The following is an 18792-nucleotide window of genomic DNA, read 5'->3' as shown; positions in this document are numbered from 1 at the left end:
CAATGGCCTTTTTGTAATGTCCATAAATGTTTGTGCTTGTTCAGGAAATGCGTAAAGATGTGATATCTCAACCACTCAAGATCGGAGATGCTGAGAACGCCCTCCAGGATACAATTGCCGACGTGCAGGTTAGCAGCTCAACAGTCAAAAGCTTCCTCAGAACGTCCCTGTACCATCCTCATTTGCATGCACACATCCTTGCCTGAGCTCATGAATCTCACTATGTACTTTAAGCCTCAACTCCCTCCAGCTGAGGAGAGGAAGCTGTATTTCAAATGGCAAGTCACTGGCTGGCAACGAGAGGTCATGGTACGAGAAGCACATGTCGTACTTGGCTTCTTGGTGCATGTGTAGTTTCTTGCAGGGTACTCATTTTTTTGTGTACAAAATTTACGTTCATGGAAGAGCATAGTGACAGAGGGTATAAAGGCAATGCATTGGCAGTGGGGCAACTGTTGGACACCAGCAAGGAAATGAATAAACATTAAAAAGGAGGGAGAGGATGGAAATCCCATGATAAACTGCATGTGAGAGGGTTATGTTACTTCGGTAGGGTTGATGGGGTAGGGGGTGAATGAGGGGAGCGGGTTATTTGTGAGTAAGGATGAGGGGTGACGTGAGATGGTGGTGCATTGTTTGCTTGCTTGAAGTCCTGGATGGAAAGTGCGATTGAACAGCCCCCAAAAGACAGTTCCACAAACAGGAAAAATAGGAACAAAGGAGTTGTTTTTTTTGTTTTTTTGGGGGGGGATACAAGATCGAGGCTCGTGCAAACAAAACATACAATGAAGGGAGCAGGCGACAAGATGGGGAGAGAGAGGGAAGCACACAAGTACAACAGCAGAGAACAGGGACATCGGAAGATTTGTGGGAAGGAGAGGGTTTGGGGGGAGGAGGCATGACAAGGCGGGAGCAGGGTGGTGTTGGGGGCTGGGGTGGGAGAGGTATAAAACACATGGCACTGCTAGAGCTTCCAGGAAAGAAGTCGGTATTTCAAAAAAAAAGAAGAAGTGGATCTGGGGTGAATTAGCGGGGGTAGAAGAGATGAAGGTTTTGGATGAGGGAAGATAAGAGATTGTGTTCAACAGATATTTTAAAGACCTGGAGGGAGGAGTGGGATTGAAGAGAGTGAGGGAGTTTGTTCCGGAGGCGGGAGTAAAGAGGAATGAAGGAGTGAAGGTGAGCAGAGAGCCTAGATTTTGGCAGTTTCACCAGAAGAGGGTTGCTGGCAGATCTTGTGCGACCTGTAGGAATATTTGGGGGACAGAGCACAGACCGAGCTGGGGGAGCTGGGTAGGAGTCGGTAGAAGACAGAAAGACCACAAACCTGCCTGCGGTGAGTGAGTGAAAGGCCCTCAGAGATAGCTTCATCGCGGGAGATTCCAATGATTCTGAATGCTTTGGTTTCAACAGCGTGAAGCCGAGCTAGGTGTGAGGCAGGAGCACCAGCCCAGAGGGGAGAACAGTATTCCATTGAGCTGCGGATGAAAGCCTTGTATGTGGTGAGGAGCTCAGGTGTGCCAAGGAAGGACTTTGCACGACGGAGGATGCCCAGTCGGCGACTGGCTTTGGAGGCCAGTTTGGAAATGTGGTTTTCCCAAGAAAGATCATGGCAGATAGTGAAACCCAAAACCTTGCGTGACAGAACTTCTTGGAGAAGATTGTTCAAAAAGTAGATGGGAGGGTTGTCCAGTCGGTCTTTTCTGAGAGACATAGTGAGAGTGTGAGATTTGTCAGGATTGAAAGACATGTTTCACTTGTTTGACCAGTCTGTGATTTTGTCCAGGTCTGCAGAGAGTGAGGAGGCTGCAGACTGCCGATCTGAGGGATGAGGAATGGAGCGGCAGAGAGTGGAGTCATCAGCAAAGAGATAGAGAGGATTTTCCAGAGAGTTGGAGAGATCATTGATGAAGACCAGAAAAAGCACAGGACCCAGAACACTGCCTTGGGGAACTCCAGCCAGAACAGGAAGGGGAGGTGAGAGAAACCCATTCATGGCCACACGTTGACTACGACCAGCGAGGAAGTCTGCAAGCCATGCGTGGAGATTTCCATGGATACCATAAGAGGAGAGTTTGGTGAGCAGAGCGGGGTGCCAGACCGTATCGAAGGCACGTGATATGTCAAGGGAGACAGCTAAGTCTAGATTTTTGGAGTTGATTTTGATTTTGATTTTGAGATTTGGAGTTGATGGTGTCTCCTATATAAACACCCATCCGGTTTGGACCGGTTTGAGTCATACCAAAGACTTTAAAAATGGTATGTGCTGCTTCCTTGCTTGAAAAGGATAGAGCACACACAATCCCCATCGGTTGGCATCCATGGGGAGGAGGAAATTCCTCTTGAGGAAATGCCCCACTGAGTATGGTGAGAAAAGTGACGCCATTGTTATGACGTCGCTGGTACACAGAGTATCCCGGGAAGTGATGGTAGCGATGGCATTTCCCCGAAGCTCAGTGGCTGTGTTAAGTGTTAGTCTCGTGTGTGTGTGTGTGTGTGTGTGTGTGTGTGTGTGTGTGTGTGTGTGTGTGTGTGTGTGTGTGTGTGTGTGTGTGTGTGTGTGTGTGTGTGTGAGCTCTATTATGAGCCTTAGCCCATGTATAAAAAAAAAATCCTCGCGACCATTCCAATCTTTGCCAACATCAGTGTGCTAGCTGGGTTTGTACTTTGCCCTCATAGTGGGAGATTCCAATAATGTTGGAATCTCTCCACATCATAGAAGCTGTTGCATTTAGATTCCACATAACCTTGGAGAGAATGTTGAGAGCTTTAGATTCCACAGAATCCAGGAGAGACAGATGTGATAATGGGGCGTCAGCCAATGAGGGAGAGCAATATTCCAGAGAGCTAAGTACAAAAGCCTTGTCTGCTATGAGTACTGATTTTTTAATGACTTTGAACTGCAGAAGAGGCCCAGTCGGTGGCCTTCTTTGGAGGCTAGCCTTGCTATATGCTCTCAAGAGAGATCATGGGTGATGATGAGACTAAGAAGTTCAAGACCGAGTGGCTTTCAGTGGCAGAACATGGTAATAGATAAGTCGGTCCATTTCGCGATCCATAGCGACAGGGTAAGACTAATTTATTGCGCGAGGCAGCAGTGTGGTTTTTGCTCCTGTGCTGGTTTCTGTTCACGAGCTGCTTCCATAACTCTCATCCCATGCAAGTATGCCTGCAATGACATTTTATTCATTTCTCTGAGTTGTTTGCTTAAGGTAGAATGTTCACGTCTTGCTCGTGGGATTTAACGTCAGTATTTCACGTTTAATGGCAGGATAATATCTTACACATAATGTGTCGGCGCAAAACATGGAGGAAACGTTACATCAACGGTTTAGTTTTAAAGTCAGCCAGTGCCAGCCTGTGAGATGGTGATGTTGGCTTTGAACTAGGACCAGGTGGAGAAAACCACTGCCTTGCTCGAGAACATTGCTTCCGACGAAGCAAACCTCGATGCGAAGATTGAGAAGAAGAAGCAGGAATTGGAGAGAAGTCAGAAAAGACTGCAAACCCTGCGAAGCGTCAGGTTGGGTTCACATTCCCATTTCTCGATACTCATCCGATTTTTATCGCCTCGGTACGTCGTCGTGCCTCCTTTTCCATGTACCTGATTGGCTTGAGTTTCCTTTGCTCTTTTCCTTCCGTCCCTCTGCCCTGTGTGCTAAACTTGCCATGTGTACATTATCGTGCTATTTTGTTGTTTGCTGAGAGAACGGGACTCGTGCAGTAAGTCTTTCTGGCATATCTGGGCTCGTTCCAGGTAAACTGAATGACAGAGTAGCAAATATTTACCAGGAAAGCAGCGAAACCACACGCATGCGGTTTCATGCAACTTTATGGTTTCATGCAATCTCGTACAATGTATAACTTACCTCTTATTATAATATAAGTGAGATGCTTGTTTTTTTTTATTCCAGTGTGCACTTGGCTGTTGATGCTGAGATTCAAAAGTTGAATCCCCATATATTTACCGATGTTCTTGTTCATGTATGATATCCTGCATGCTCCGATAGATACAATAACAAAAGAGAGCTATAGACAGTCCACACTTTAGGTATATAATAACCGTGCATGATTTTACACTTTCATAAAAGACGTGTTAAAATATTTTAAATACAAATGTCCTGCCTTTCCTTGGTTTCAATTGCGTTTCACAAACCATGACACCTTAACTTCTTTCGTTGTAAACTCCAATTTCACTGTATGCCCAGGCCTGCATTCATGGATGAGTATGAACGTGCAGAAGGAGAGCTGGAAAAACAGTATGCTGAGTTCGTTCAAACCTTCCGGAATCTGGCACAGCTGGAGCAGCAGCTTTCAGAGGCACACCAGGCTGAGCAAGAGCGGCCTGAGGTGATGAATACATGTGGAAGGCCCCGGGGCTAGATAAGCCATTGAACTGTGTACACTATTTGAACAGAAATGATTTTCAGTGTTTACCACCCAAAATGATGTATGTAGCCTCTCCCGTCCCTTCAGGAAGCAATCAGATTAATGATGATAATAAATTAACAATAGTTTGCTAATATTGGTACAATTAAACTACCAATATTTATTAGTACTATTAATTAGTCTTAAAAACATCTCCATATGTGTTGTTTTTGATAGTGTGTTAAAAAAAACCTACATATGTGTTATTTTTGAAAGTGTGTTAAAAACACTTCCAGATGTGTTGTTTTTGATAGTGTGTTAAAAAACCTCCAGATGTGTTATTTTGAAAGTGTTAAAAACACCCCCAGATGTGTTATTTTGATAGTGTGTTGAAAACACCTCCAGATGTGTTATTTTGATAGTGTCTTAAAAACACTTCCAGATATATTATTTTTGATAGTGTGTTAAAAACACCCCCAGATGTGTTATTTTGATAGTGTGTTGAAAATACCTGAGTCCTCCAGATATTTATTACCAGTGTGTTAAAAACACATTTCTTGATCATTGCAGTGTTTCATGATTGTTGGCAATGATCAATGACTTCGGCCCATCAGGTTGCAATAAGTAACAATAGTATACGAGACAACTTTATAAAATAAATAACTGGGCAATAATTAATTATAACGTTTTTGGCATAGAAAACTCATCAGACAGAAACTCCAATGAGCCGTGTGGGCTGTAATGGATACTTGGGAGGAAGAAACAAGGAAACTACATTATTCTGATATGTTGTTTAGTCTCTGATAATTCAGATACATTTGGTAATTGTTGTACATCATACTAAAATACTGTGCACAATTTGGTGCCTGTCTGTCGGACCGAGATACATTCGGTCGTTACTTATCCAATCGCAACCAGACTTGACAGGGACACTAGAGGGTTACATGATGGAGGTTGTAGCAATTTAACTTCCCCCCCCTCCCCCACCCCCTCCCCCTGCCCCACTGCCGCACCGCAAGGAATTTTTCCCCGCCAAGGAGATTGCGTGTTGAGGTGTATAACTGTATTATAATAGCTTATCGTGGCGCTTTTCCAAGGTGGCTTTTAATAACAAAAGTAATAACAACATATATGATCGTAGGACAATATTGTCATGTTCCTGGTATGAACACCCCTGGGGACGGATAGCCGAAGAGCTTTACATTCTGAGGTTTTCAGTCAACAATGGCGAACCTTCTTTATACGCACGAGGGAGGGCAGCGAAGGGTAGCAAAGCCCTTACCTTCACGGACCCCACTGGACGTCTTCGAACCTGGATAATCAATTCAACCGACACGGAATTATAATGCAAAAATACCCGCTTTATTGAAAGAAAGGCCGGTAACAAAAGAATGCACGGTAAAACTAATATCCTAAATGGAGCGCCCCACACAGACTCTTATACAACACAAGGGGGAAAATAAAGGTGAAAATAGTGTGGAGTGTTTGTGAGGTGTGTTTGCCTGCACTCCGCCTGGCGTCCGTGACTGTCTGGGGCCGTCGAAGGTCCCGCGTCCCTACGCGGGAAACGCACGCCCTGGTGCGAAGTCTGTTTGTGGGGACAGGCCTTGGCGCGCAGTTCGCTCCTCTAGTCGCCAAGCGCGAAGCAAGCAGGCCGCGCCCATTCACTCGCCGTCTACTCCGCACAACACCCAGATGACGCACAGCCGGCACCGATGAGCCAAGGAAAGGACAAAGCGGTCGCTCGAACCGATGAAAGCCAGGGACCATGACAAAATGTCGGGACACGACTGTTACTGATAAAATCCAGATGCCAAGAGCTGTATCTGCAGCTGTTCGCAAAGACGGCCTCAACGCAAGAGAGCACCATATGTGTGACCGCACGGCACCAATGTCCCCATGCAAGAGAGAGTCGTATATGCGACCGTTCACTTTCAATGTCCGTGGCGCAAGAGGAGAAAATGTCGGGACTCAAGTCTTTTATTCTCAAGGCTCTGATGTCATCCGACAATCCCCGTACGTGCCATCAGCAAGTCCTATCTCATCGCTCTATGGTACCGGACCAATCACTGCTCTTCGGGGCATGGCCTGACGGACCTGCCTGCTTGATGTTGCGATGTGGCAGGTGGCGGCACCAGCGTTATTGTTCAATGTCCTGTTCCGGTTGGTTTTTATTTACTGTTTTTATGCACGATTGCTTGGTTTGGTTATGTGTGTGTGCTGCAGTGTCACAAGGAACACAGGAAAAGACTACAGAGGCACTTGCATACAGGGGATTATTTACCCTTAATCCCTAACTAATTAACATAACCCCACCCCTCATCATGGGGACAATTATACACTTACGTGACATCCGGTCTAACGGATTCTCTACTTATGGTACATGGGGGTTCTTCTTCTTCATCCTGACGTACAGAACATGGTAATCAATACACTTCTACCTGGACTAAAGTATTTCATTGCCTATCCCCCCACAAACGTAACAATATTAATGTTATTAAAAAAGCAATGTTAATACGAATAACATACCCCCACCCAAGAGGTTTCCGCCTTGGAAAAACGCCATGTTAACGTTTATAAATAGCTTATCGTGCCATGTCGTGGAACACCCTTACCAGAAGTAAAAAATATTATAAACTGCAAACACATTTGATAACCTTTTGAAACAGTCGCTACTGATGTTTAACACTAGACTGAAAGAAATTTGGAGCTATCCCGACATCCGTGAGGCAACCTCTGCTTGTTGTGTCAACGAACGCACCTGAGCGAAGATGTACTGTAGTCTATATACCCTACAATGGTTATTACCGCGAACCTTCCTGCCGCTTCTATGGCGTTTTTGTGGTGTTTTTCCAAGGCCACTTTTAATAACAAAAGTAATAACAACAGTAATGATAATAGCATAACAGTAATGTTATTAGAAAACAATATCCCCCTCCGCAAGGGGTTTTGTGGCTTCGATATTGCTCCCTCCCACCCCCTCCCACGACATCCTTATGGAAGTAGGTTTGAAGTTTTATTACAGGGAATTTAGAATGGTGGGCACTGTTTGATCCTCTCAATGGCCTCATCCAACATATCATGGTGTCATGCACGGTCAAACCGGTACTCCAGTGGTGACGTGTGGTGAGGCGAGTGTAGGGAGTCAATCCACGCGAGTAAAATATATAGCACGAGTGGTTTTTCAGGATTCCCAAAGCTGACCGGATGATTGGTGACTGTCATCCTCCGGGACGAAAGATCGTAAATCATGCCAGCAGAATATTCCCCCACTCGTTATTCCACCTATCTATGCAATCCTGGCAAGATAGTTTTGAGGTATGTGCACTCACCTCTGAGCTATTTAGTCTGGGTTTTGAATGTTGAACCAGCTTAAAATTGTTATCTTGCTGTTTCGCATGCAGGATCCTTGTGTACGCCATCTTTTGGATGGACGTCAAACTGCGTTCCTCGTCCACTGGCATTGGTTAGTGGACGTTAAAGACTCCAGGTGTCCTTCATTAAGAGTAGGCAAGATATTTCTGGCACCCTGAACAAATTAGAAATTGTTGCACCCTCAGCCATTGAGGATCCTGTGCCGGAGTGGGGACCTGCCCAGGATTGTAACCCAAGCCACGTAGAAACTGCCTCGGCAGAACTCACACTTTGTATAGTGCATAATTTTTAAAAATGCTATTAATTATCATCAATATTATTATTATTACCTCCGCCACCGAAGGTGGATGGAGGTTATGTTTTCACCCCTGTCTGTTTGTCTGTTTGTCTGTTTGTTTGTGAACAAAATATCTCAAAAAGTTGTGGACGGATTTGGACGAAGCTTGGTGGACCGGTTGGGTGTCTGACAAGGACAAATAGATTCGATTTTGGTGAAGATCTGAAAATGCATTTGGATATGAGAATTATTTAATTTTTAAAGTGATTCGTCACCATTGAGAGATCGGGCAAAAAACGATACATTGCGGGATATCTCAAAAGGTTATGGACGGATTTGGACGAAACTTGGTGGACCGGTTGGGTGTCTGACAAGGACAAATAGATTCGATTTTGGTGAAGATCTGAATATGGATTCGGATATGAGAATTATTTAATTTTTAAAGCGATTCTTCACCATTGAATGATATGGCCAACCAGACGGAGATATGCTCTCAACTGAGTGCCGTTCGAGGTCCACTTGCAGTGGGCTCAGCTGCTGGCATTAATCATTCAATGCTTTGTGGTTCATGACATATTTGCCATATATAGTACTGTATACATGATTCTTCCATCTGATCTGAACTAGTTCCACCACAAGCTTGACACACTGTATGGATATGAGATTGTATACACACTGTATGGACACTGATACACACTGTATGGACACTATGTAGCACATTGTAGCGGCTACCGCTGGGTATACACAATCGCCTTGCACCTACCGAGGACGCGGAGCGATCACCATGCCGGGCTCGCCCAGGACGCCCGGGCACGCCCAGCCTCGCCTTTCCAGGGCTCGTCCAGGACGCCCGGGCATGCCCGCTCTCGACTTGCCAGGCCTCGTCCAGGACGCCCGGGCATGTCCAGACTCGCCTTTCCAGGGTTCGCCCAGGACGCCCGGGCACGCCCGGTCTCGCCTTTCCCGGGCAAACGCTCCGGGATAATGTGTATATATATTGCTGCCCGATAAACGGGCTTTTCAGAGTACCCGAGTTGATTTGACACAATAAAGAAACTCGGACGAATTCCAGCTTTTTGTCGCGTCCATTCTTCCGATTTACGTTGGAGCACAGCTCCTACATTGGTGACCCGACATGGACACGGCAGTTGCCCTCAAACTGCCTACCTTCTGGGAGGCTCACGCGGCGGTTTGGTTCGCCCAGGCGGACTCCCTGTTCGCCCTGCGAGGCATCACGGCCGACGACACCCGCTTCCACCATGTGGTAGCAGCACTCGGCTCAGCCACCGCGGCCTGCGCCCTGAGCCTCCTCGAGAGCCCGCCAGCCGCTGACAAATACGACGCGATTAAAAAGCTCCTCCTCGACGCTTTCGCCCTCTCATCGGCGGAACGCGCACGGCGCCTGCTCGACCTGCCCGAGCTCGGCGACACGCGCCCGTCCGAGCGAATGGACTACATGCTCTCGCTGCTCGGCGAGCACTCTCTGGCTTTCCTGTTCCGGGAGCTGTTCCTCCGTCAGCTGCCTAGCCAGGTACGCCTCGCCCTGGCAAGCACGATGATCACGGATCCCTGCGCCCTTGCCAGGGAAGCCGACAAGATCTCCGGTGCAGGCCAACGCATTGGAGCAGCGACCTGGAGCCCACCGCCGTCCGAAGCAACGCCCATGGCGCCCGAGCACCCGGCACGGTCGACGACCGAACTGCCGACGCAATTGGCGGCCGCTACGCCGCGCCGACCACCTCCAGCACGACGGCCGGGGCCTCCACCTGACCAGGCGTGGTGCTATTATCATGCCAGGTTCGGACAGAAGGCCCGGACATGCCAACCCCTGTGCACCTTCGGCAAGCCGGGAAACGGCCGGGCCGGCGTTCATTACCAGCCATGAGCGCCGGCCACACGGGCAACTTACTTTTCATCAGGAACAAAGCGTCCGGACGGCGCTCCCTGTGTGACACCGGCGCCCAACTGAGCGTCATACCCGCCTCCGATCAGGACAGGCAGTCCGCGGTTTGCAGCCCCTCCTTGGTTGCGGCCAACGGATCGGCCATCCGCACCTTCGGCCCGCGCAACGTCACCCTCTGCTTCGGCGGCCAACGCTTTAATTGGACTTTTGTAACCGCAAGCGTGCCCATGGCTCTGCTAGGTGCCGACTTCCTCTGCGCACACGGACTGCTGGTTGATGTCAAACGGCGTCGCCTCGTCAACGCCGAGACCTTCAGCTCCCTGGCATGCACATTGAGCAGCTCCGCTCCGACCGAGCTGGCATGCGCCCTCCCGGCGGCGAACGAGTTTGCTCGCCTGCTCACGGAGTTCCCGGCCCTCACGCGGCCGACGTTTTCGGCCGTCGCAGTACGACATGGGATCGAGCACCACACACCAACCACGGGCCCGCCGGTCTACGCCAGAGCCCGCCGCCTCAACCCAGCCAAGCTCGCCGTGGCCAAAGCCGAGTTCAACGCTTTGGAACACCTCGGCATCGTGCGGCGCTCCGATAGCGCGTGGGCTTCGCCACTACACATCGTCCCAAAACCAGGGGGCGGCTGGCGCCCATGTGGCGACTACCGCCGCCTTAACGACGCTACCACCCCCGACAGGTATCCGATCCTGCACATCCAAGACTTCTCCGCCCATTTGGCAGGACGGGTCATTTTTTCGAAGATCGATTTAATACGGGGATACCACCAGGTACCTGTCAGGGCGGCCGACGTCCCAAAAACGGCCGTCATCACGCCGTTCGGCTTATTCGAATTCCTGCGAATGCCGTTTGGCCTCAAGAACGCGGCTCAGGCGTTCCAGCGCTTGATGGACGGCGTGCTGCGCGACCTGCCGTTCCTCTTCGTTTACCTGGACGACATCCTCGTCGCCTGCACGTCCCGGGCCGAGCACCTCCTCCACCTCCGAACACTGTTCGGGCGCCTCAGCGAGCACGGCCTCATCGTCAACCCGGCCAAATGCCACTTCGGCACGACGGCCGTTGATTTTTTGGGCCACCACATCACCAAGAACGGGGCCGTGCCACTGCCAACCAAGGTCGAGGCCATCACCACGTTTCCGCGTCCCCTCTCCATAAAGGCCCTGCAGGAATTCCTTGGAATGGTGAATTTCTATCACCGCTTCGTGCCCCGCGCTGCTCAACTCATGCGGCCCCTCTACGAAGCCCTCCGGGGCAAGCCGGCCAAGCACGACGTCGTCTGGTCCGCAGCCATGGACGCGGCCTTTAAAAACTCAAAGCGGGCCCTCGCCGACGCAACACTGCTCGCTCACCCGGTGCTCAACGCTCCCATCGCCCTCACCACGGATGCCTCCGACTACGCGGTGGGTGCCGTACATGAGCAATGGGTGAACGGGGTTTGGCAGCCACTCGCTTTTTTCAGCCGGCAACTCCGGCCGAACGAGCTCAAATATAGCACGTTTGACCGTGAGCTCCTTGGTCTACACCTGGCCGTTCGCCATTTCCGCCACCCTCCTGGAGGGCCGACCCTTCACGGCGTTCGTCGACCACAAGCCGTTGGTTTACGCAATGGCCAAGGTCACGGAGCCGTGGTCGGCCCGCCAACAGCGCCACCTCTCCGCCGTGTCGGAGTTTACCACGGACATCCGGCACGTCGACGGCAAAGACAACGCCGTGGCCGACTGTCTTTCTCGGGCCAGCGCGAACACGGTCCACCTCGGCGTGGACTTCGCGCTTATGGCGGCTGACCAAACCACCGACACCATGGTGCAAGCCCTCCGGGCGGCGGACACGGGCCTCCGCCTGGCCGACATCCCCTTCGCGGACACTGTCCTGCTCTGCGACGTCTCCCAAGGCCAGCCTCGCCCCATCGTGCCCGTTACCTGGCAACGCCGCATCTTCGCCTCCCTCCATTGCCTTTCCCACCCGGGCCGGAAAGCTTCCCAGAAGCTGGTGTCGGCGCGATTCGTCTGGCACGGCCTTCGACGGGACGTCCGCGATTTGACCAGCACCTGCACAGCCTGCCAACAGGCCAAGGTCCACCGACACACACAGGCCCCGCTGGCACCTTTCACCGTGCCCGAACGACGTTTCGACCACGTCAACGTGGACCTAGTGGGCCCCCTCCCCCCATCACGGGGTTTCACACACCTGCTCACCATGGTGGACAGGACCACCAGGTGGCTGGAGGCCGTTCCCCTCATCTCCACCACCACCGCCGACGTGGCGCAGGCTTTCATCGCCACCTGGGTCGCCCGCTTTGGCGCACCGGCGGACATCTCGTCGGACCGCGGACCGCAGTTCACCTCCGAGCTGTGGGGCGCGGTCGCCCGCAACCTGGGGGTCAAGCTCCACCGTACTATGGCCTACCACCCCCAAGCCAACGGGTTGTGCGAGCGGTTCCACCGCTCCATGAAGGCCGCGCTCATGGCCGGCCTTCAGGACGGCGGTTGGGCCGACCGGCTGCCGTGGGTCCTTTTGGGCCTCCGCACGGCCCCCAAGGAGGACCTCCGGGCGTCCACCACCGAGCTTGTCTACGGCCAGGCGCTACGCGTCCCGGGCGAATTCGTGCCCGACGCTACCAGTCCCTGGTCCGCAGCTCACCAGCGCTCGGACCTCCAGGAGACCGCCCGACGGTTTGCCCCCGTGCCAACGTCCCACCACGGTGACCCCCAGTCCTACGTCCCCCCAGCGCTTCGCACAGCGGAGTACGTTTTTGTGCGTCATGACGCACATCGGGGGCCACTCCGGCCGCCGTACGACGGGCCCTTCCGGGTCCTGCGACGGGACGACAAGTCGTTCGTCATCGACATCGGCGGCAGGTCGGACCGGATTGCGGTGGACCGCCTCAAGCCGGCGCACGTGGACATCGACCAACCGCCACGGTTGGCCCTTCCGCCGCGGCGAGGCCGCCCCCCATCCACGGTGCCCCCCACTCGACCGCCCACCACCACACCGGACCCCCCCCCCCATGACCCGCCAGGGGTCGCTTCGGCCGGGTCATCAGGACCCCCCTTAAATTGACCCTGCCGGTGCAAGTCGATTCTGGGGGGACGTGTGTAGCGGCTACCGCTGGGTATACACAATCGCCTTGCACCTACCGAGGACGCGGAGCGATCACCATGCCGGGCTCGCCCAGGACGCCCGGGCACGCCCAGCCTCGCCTTTCCAGGGCTCGTCCAGGACGCCTGGGCATGCCCGCTCTCGACTTGCCAGGCCTCGTCCAGGACGCCCGGGCATGTCCAGACTCGCCTTTCCAGAGTTCGCCCAGGACGCCCGGGCACGCCCAGCCTCGCCTTTCCAGGGCTCGTCCAGGACGCCCGGGCATGCCCGCGCTCGACTTGCCAGGCCTCGTCCAGGACGCCCGGGCATGTCCAGACTCGCCTTTCCAGGGTTCGCCCAGGACGCCCAGGCACGCCCAGCCTCGCCTTTCCAGGGCTCGTCCAGGACGCCCGGGCATGCCCGCTCTCGACTTGCCAGGCCTCGTCCAGGACGCCCGGGCATGTCCAGACTCGCCTTTCCAGGGTTTGCCCAGGACGCCCGGGCACGCCCGGTCTCGCCTTTCCCGGGCAAACGCTCCGGGATAATGTGTATATATATTGCTGCCCGATAAACGGGCTTTTCAGAGTACCCGAGTTGATTTGACACAATAAATAAACTCGGACGAATTCCAGCTTTTTGTCGCGTCCATTCTTCCGATTTACGTTGGAGCACAGCTCCTACAACATGATGATTGATGTTATAACCCAGGGTGAAAATACTGTAACTGATTTATTAACCCATCCACAACACAGCGGGAGATGGGTCTAAGCATTTGTGTGCATATGTGTGTGTGTGTCAGTGTCATTGTGTCTGTCTGTCTGAGCCATAACTTCTTCTTTTTTACCATTTGAATCAAATTTTCAACAAACCTTTATTATTAGAATGCTAGTAGTATAGGGGCCTGTGGAACATCCGTGTAATGTAAAATGTGACTTCAAGTCCTCAACTCTGCCCACCTCCCCCATCATAAACCCCAAGTTCTCACCCTCCCCCTACCAACTCTAAGTTGTCAATGCCTTCCCCACTCCAAGCCTTCAGACCCCCTTCCCACCTCCCTCCCCACACCACAACTCCCCCGCAACTCCCCCTCCATACCATCACAGAAACCACTATTGGAACAGCTTCTGCATGACATGTCATTGACCATCACGGTTGCATGTCGAACTCACGATCCTGCGAGATATGCGGAAACCCCTTCTCGTGGAATAGCAACTCCCAAGTGACCATGAGCAGCCTAATAGTGTCGATAAACGACCAGAACCCAATTTATCGTCCTGAAACATATATATATATATATATATATACACATTGTTAAAAGTAAATAATGACGTATGCTTTCTTTTACAATGTCGTGAGATTCCCGGAAGTCCTCGGACAAAGACCTTTATAAAAGTGGTAATAGCCCTGCTTGAGAGAATGCCACAGTTGTTTTGGGCAGGGCGTAGACAACAGACTGCTACCTCGATCATTGAGGCCTGTACGTACTATGAACTTCACGAGGCTGACCTGTGCGGCTCCAACCTTCCGATAGTTGATCCTTTTAACAGTTGCTTTGATTGTTTTACACTGAAGGGAAAACTTATAAGGGAGGGCGCTATTGTGAATATGACAGCTCCGAATATGTCTTTGGCTACCCGTAGCACCAACATGGCAGCCGTATTTTCAGGTTGAAGTTGTGGGTGGAGTCAGAACAGCTGTCCAATGACTGGGTGGAACAGAATATTAGAGACAGACAGAAGAACAAGCATATTGTGGTGCTGTGCACACACAACTCGTTTGCCAAAAAGATAGGCCACAACGCGTGGTACAAACGAAAGCACTTTATTATAAGCTCGCACATCAGCACTGGGCGGGCTCGACCTTCGAGCCCACATATATGTCGCGAGGCCACGCCTTGCCCCCGGGCGTGGCCGGTCGGCCGAAAGGCGGGGCATGTATCTCAGTTCCACGCCCGGACGCTCGCGCCACCCACTGGTGCGCGGAATTATTGATCATTGTGCCCGCCACACGCGCCCCCCCAGAATTCCCGCGCACCTGAAGGGTGAGCTTGCGGGGAAGCCGGATGACCCGGCTGAAACGCCCTCTGGCGATGCGTGCAGGGCTGGGGGGGTAGCGGGGCTGGGGGGTCCCGGGGGTCTGCCCGCCGGGGGGCGGCCTCGACGCGGAGGCAGAGCTGCTTGCGGGGGGTGGTCCAGGTCGAGGTGGGCCGGCTTGAGGCGGTCCATGGAGATACGATCCGGAGCACCGCCGATGTCCACGGTGAAATGTTTGTCCCCGGTCTCCAGCACGTGGAAGGGCCCGTCGTATGAGGGCCGCAGCGGTGCCCGGTGGGCGTCATGCCTGACAAAAACGTACTCCGCCGTGCGAAGCTCCCGGGCGACGTGGAAGGACGGGCAACCGTGGTGTGCCGTCGGCACCGGGGCGAACGTCCTGGCGGTCTCCTGAAGGGTGGGGCGCTGTTGCGCCGCGGACCACGGAGCCGTGGAGTCGGGGATAAATTCGCCCGGCACCCGCAGTGGTTGCCCGAAGACCAGCTCCGCCGAGGACGCGCGCAGGTCGTCCTTGGGCGCCGTCCTGAGGCCCAGCAGGACCCAGGGGAGCCTGTCAGCCCAGCTGCCGTCGCGGAGGCTGGCCCGGAGCGTGGCCTTCATTGAGCGATGGAAGCGCTCGCACAGACCATTGGCCTGGGGGTGGTAAGCCGTGGTGCGGTGCAGCTGGACGCCGAGCCCCTGCGCCACTGCTCCCCAGAGCTCCGAGGTGAACTGGGGGCCGCGGTCGGATGAGATGTCCGAGGGGGCGCCAAACCGGGCAACCCACGTGGCGATGAAGGCTTGCGCGACGTCAGCCGCAGCCGTCGCCGCCAATGGCACGGACGGGTGGTGCGGTCCACCATGGTAAGGAGGTGGGTGAAACCCCGCGAGGGGGGCAGAGGTCCCACCAAGTCGACGTGGACGTGGTCGAACTGACGCTCGGGCACCGTAAACGGGGCTAACGGGGCTCGGGTGTGGCAGTGGACCTTTGCGCGCTGGCACGCGAGGCACGTCCTGGCCCAGTCGCGGACGTTCTTCCTGAGGCCATGCCAGACGAACTTCGCCGCGACGAGCTTCTGGGAGCCTTCGTGCCCGGGTGGGACAGGCCGTGGATGGCGTCGAAAACCGGGCGCTGCCAGCCAGCAGGCACGATGGGGCGAGGCCGGCCGAGGGAGACGTCGCACAAGAGGGCCGTGCCCGCGACGTCGAACGGCACCTCGGTGACGCAGAGGCCCGTGACGGCGGTCCGCAAGGCCTGGACGTCGGGGTCGGCGGTCTGGTCCTCCGCCATCCGGGCATAGTCGATCCCGAGGTGGACTGCGTGTGCGACGGACCGGGAAATGCAATCCGCCACCGCGTTGTCTTTACCCGCGACGTGACGGATGTCCGTCGTGTACTCGGACATGGCAGAGAGGTGACGTTGCTACCGGGCCGACCATGGCTCCGCGACCTTGGCCATCGCGAACACAAGGGGCTTGTGATCGACGAAAGCCGTGAACGGGCGGCCCTCGAGCAGATGGCGGAAGTGTCGGACCGCCAGGTGGAGCCTGAGCAGCTCGCGGTCGAAGGTGCTGTAGCGGCGTTCGTGCGGGCGAAGCTGCCGGCTAAAAAACGCCAGCGGCTGCCAAGCACCACTCACCCACTGCTCGTGCACCGCACCCACCGCGTAGTCCGACGCGTCGGTGGTGAGGGCGATTGGTGCATCGGGCGCCGGGTGCGCCAGCATGGTGGCGTTGGCCAAGGCCAGCTTTGCGCCCGCAAACGCCACGGCCATCGGCTCCGTTCAGGCAATGTCACCTTTGCCCGGCTTCCCCCGGAGGGCCTCGTGCAGGGGGCGCAGGAGCTGGGCGACGCGGGGCATGAAGCGGTGGTAAAAATTCACCATGACCAGGAATTCCTGGAGCCCCTTGATCGTGCGGGGGTGTGGGAAACTCCTGACCGCCTCCACCTTGGCCGGTAAAGGGATGGCCCCGTGCGTGGTGATGCGGTGCCCCAAGAAGTCGATGGCGGTGACGCCGAAACGGCACTTCGCGGGGTTGATGATCAGGCCATGCTGGCCCAGGCGTTCAAAGAGCGTGCGGAGGTGGAGCAGGTGCTCCGCCCGGGACACGCTCGCGACTAGGATGTCGTCCAGGTAGACGTAGATGAAAGGTAAGTCGCGCAAGATGCTGTCCATGAGCCGCTGGAACGCCTGGGCCGCATTCTTCAACCCAAAAGGCATCCGCAGGAACTCAAAGAGGCCGAAAGGGGTGATGACGGCTGTCTTTGGGACATCGTCCGGATGTACGGGGACCTGGTGGTAGCCCCGGATGAGGTCCACCTTGGAGAAAACGGTCGTGTTTGCCAACCGGGCAGAAAAGTCTTGAATATGCGGGACCGGGTAGCGGTCGGGGGTGGTGGCATCGTTGAGCCGGCGGTAGTCACCGCACGGCCGCCATCCGCCGCCGGGCTTGGGCACAATGTGCAGAGGAGAGGCCCATGCGCTGTTGGAGCGCCGTACGATGCCCAGCCGCTCCAGCGTGGCGAACTCTGCTTTCGCCACGGCAAGCTTCGTGGGGTCGAGTTGGCACGCCCGGGCGTAGACCGGTGGCCGACGGTGGGGATATGGTGCTCCACCCCGTGTTTGACGACCACCGCTGAAAAGGTGGGCCGCGTGAGTGCCGGGAAACTGGCGAGGAGGTGAGTAAACTCGTCCGCTGCTGGAAGCGTACAGACTAACCTCGCCGGGATGGAACCTCTCAGCAAGCCGCTCGGTGAGCCGCTCAGCGAGCTGCTCAACGCGCCGCTCAGCGAACAAGTGAGCGAGCTGAAGGTTTCGGCCTGGACGAGACGTCGACGCTTAACGTCCACCAACAGCCCATGCGCACAAAGGAAGTCCGCACCGAGCAGGGCCATTGGCACGCTGGCGGTGACGAACGACCATTGGAAGCGCTGCCCTCCGAACCGCAGTGAGAGGCAATGCTTCCCAAATGTGCGGATGGGTGTTCCGTTGGCGGCGAGCAAAGCAGGGCCCCGGCCCGCGGCTTGCTTGTCGGACGCAGAGGCAGGGAGGACGCTTACCTGCGCTCCCGTGCCGCACAGAAAACGATGACCAGACAAGGTGTCCGTGATGAACAGGAGGCTGCCGGAATGGCCGACGCTCATGGCCGCAAGTGAGTGCCGGCCCGGTCGTTTCCCGACCCGTCGAAAGAACACGGCGGGCGGCACGTTCTAGTCTAGCGGCCGAACCTGGCATGATAGTAGCACCAGGTTTGCGGCGGTGGCGGCCACGTCGGCCGTGCCGGCGGTGGTGGTGGTGGTGGCGGCGGTAGTGGGCGGGGCGTAGCAGCGGCCACGAGGGAAGCAGGGGGCACTGTAGCCTCCGCACCGGGATCCACTACGGCAGCACCGTACACCGACCGCGTGTGGCAGGCCGCGAAAAATTTGTTGGCCTCTCCCGCCAGGGCGCGGGGTTCCGTTAATTTGGAACCGGCCAGCGCGAGCCGCACCTGCACAGGTAGCTGGCATAGGAAAAGCACCCGGAACAGGAAATCCGGGCGCTGGTCTCCAAGAAGGGACAGCATAAAATCCATCCGAACGGACGGTCGTGTGTCGCCGAGGGCGGGAAGGTCCAGGAGGCGGTCGGCGCGTTCGACCTCCGTGAGCCCGAACATGGCGAGGAGGAGACGTTTGAGCACCGCGTACTTGTGGTCGCCCGGCGGGCGCCGAAGGATGGACACGATGCGGGCGGCAGTGCCGGGCCCGAGGGC

General features: G+C 54.8%; 1 protein-coding gene across 2 annotated transcripts in view; it reads left to right on the top strand.

Annotated features, from left to right (window-relative positions):
• Positions 1-18792, top strand: part of CLUAP1 (clusterin associated protein 1) — an 81620-nt gene that overhangs the window by 51014 nt on the left and 11814 nt on the right. For both annotated transcript variants that reach the window (XM_068115838.2, XM_068115837.2), the window contains exons 6-8: positions 45-128; positions 3390-3523; positions 4209-4350. In XM_068115838.2, the coding sequence (XP_067971939.2) occupies positions 45-128; positions 3390-3523; positions 4209-4350 (360 nt within the window). The remainder of the gene's footprint in view (positions 1-44; positions 129-3389; positions 3524-4208; positions 4351-18792) is intronic.

This window comes from Myxine glutinosa, chromosome 5 (assembly GCF_964187855.1).
Source record: "Myxine glutinosa chromosome 5, kmMyxGlut1.1, whole genome shotgun sequence".
NCBI classification, from domain to species: domain Eukaryota; kingdom Metazoa; phylum Chordata; class Myxini; order Myxiniformes; family Myxinidae; genus Myxine; species Myxine glutinosa.
This window is presented reverse-complemented; position numbering and strand designations above follow the sequence as displayed.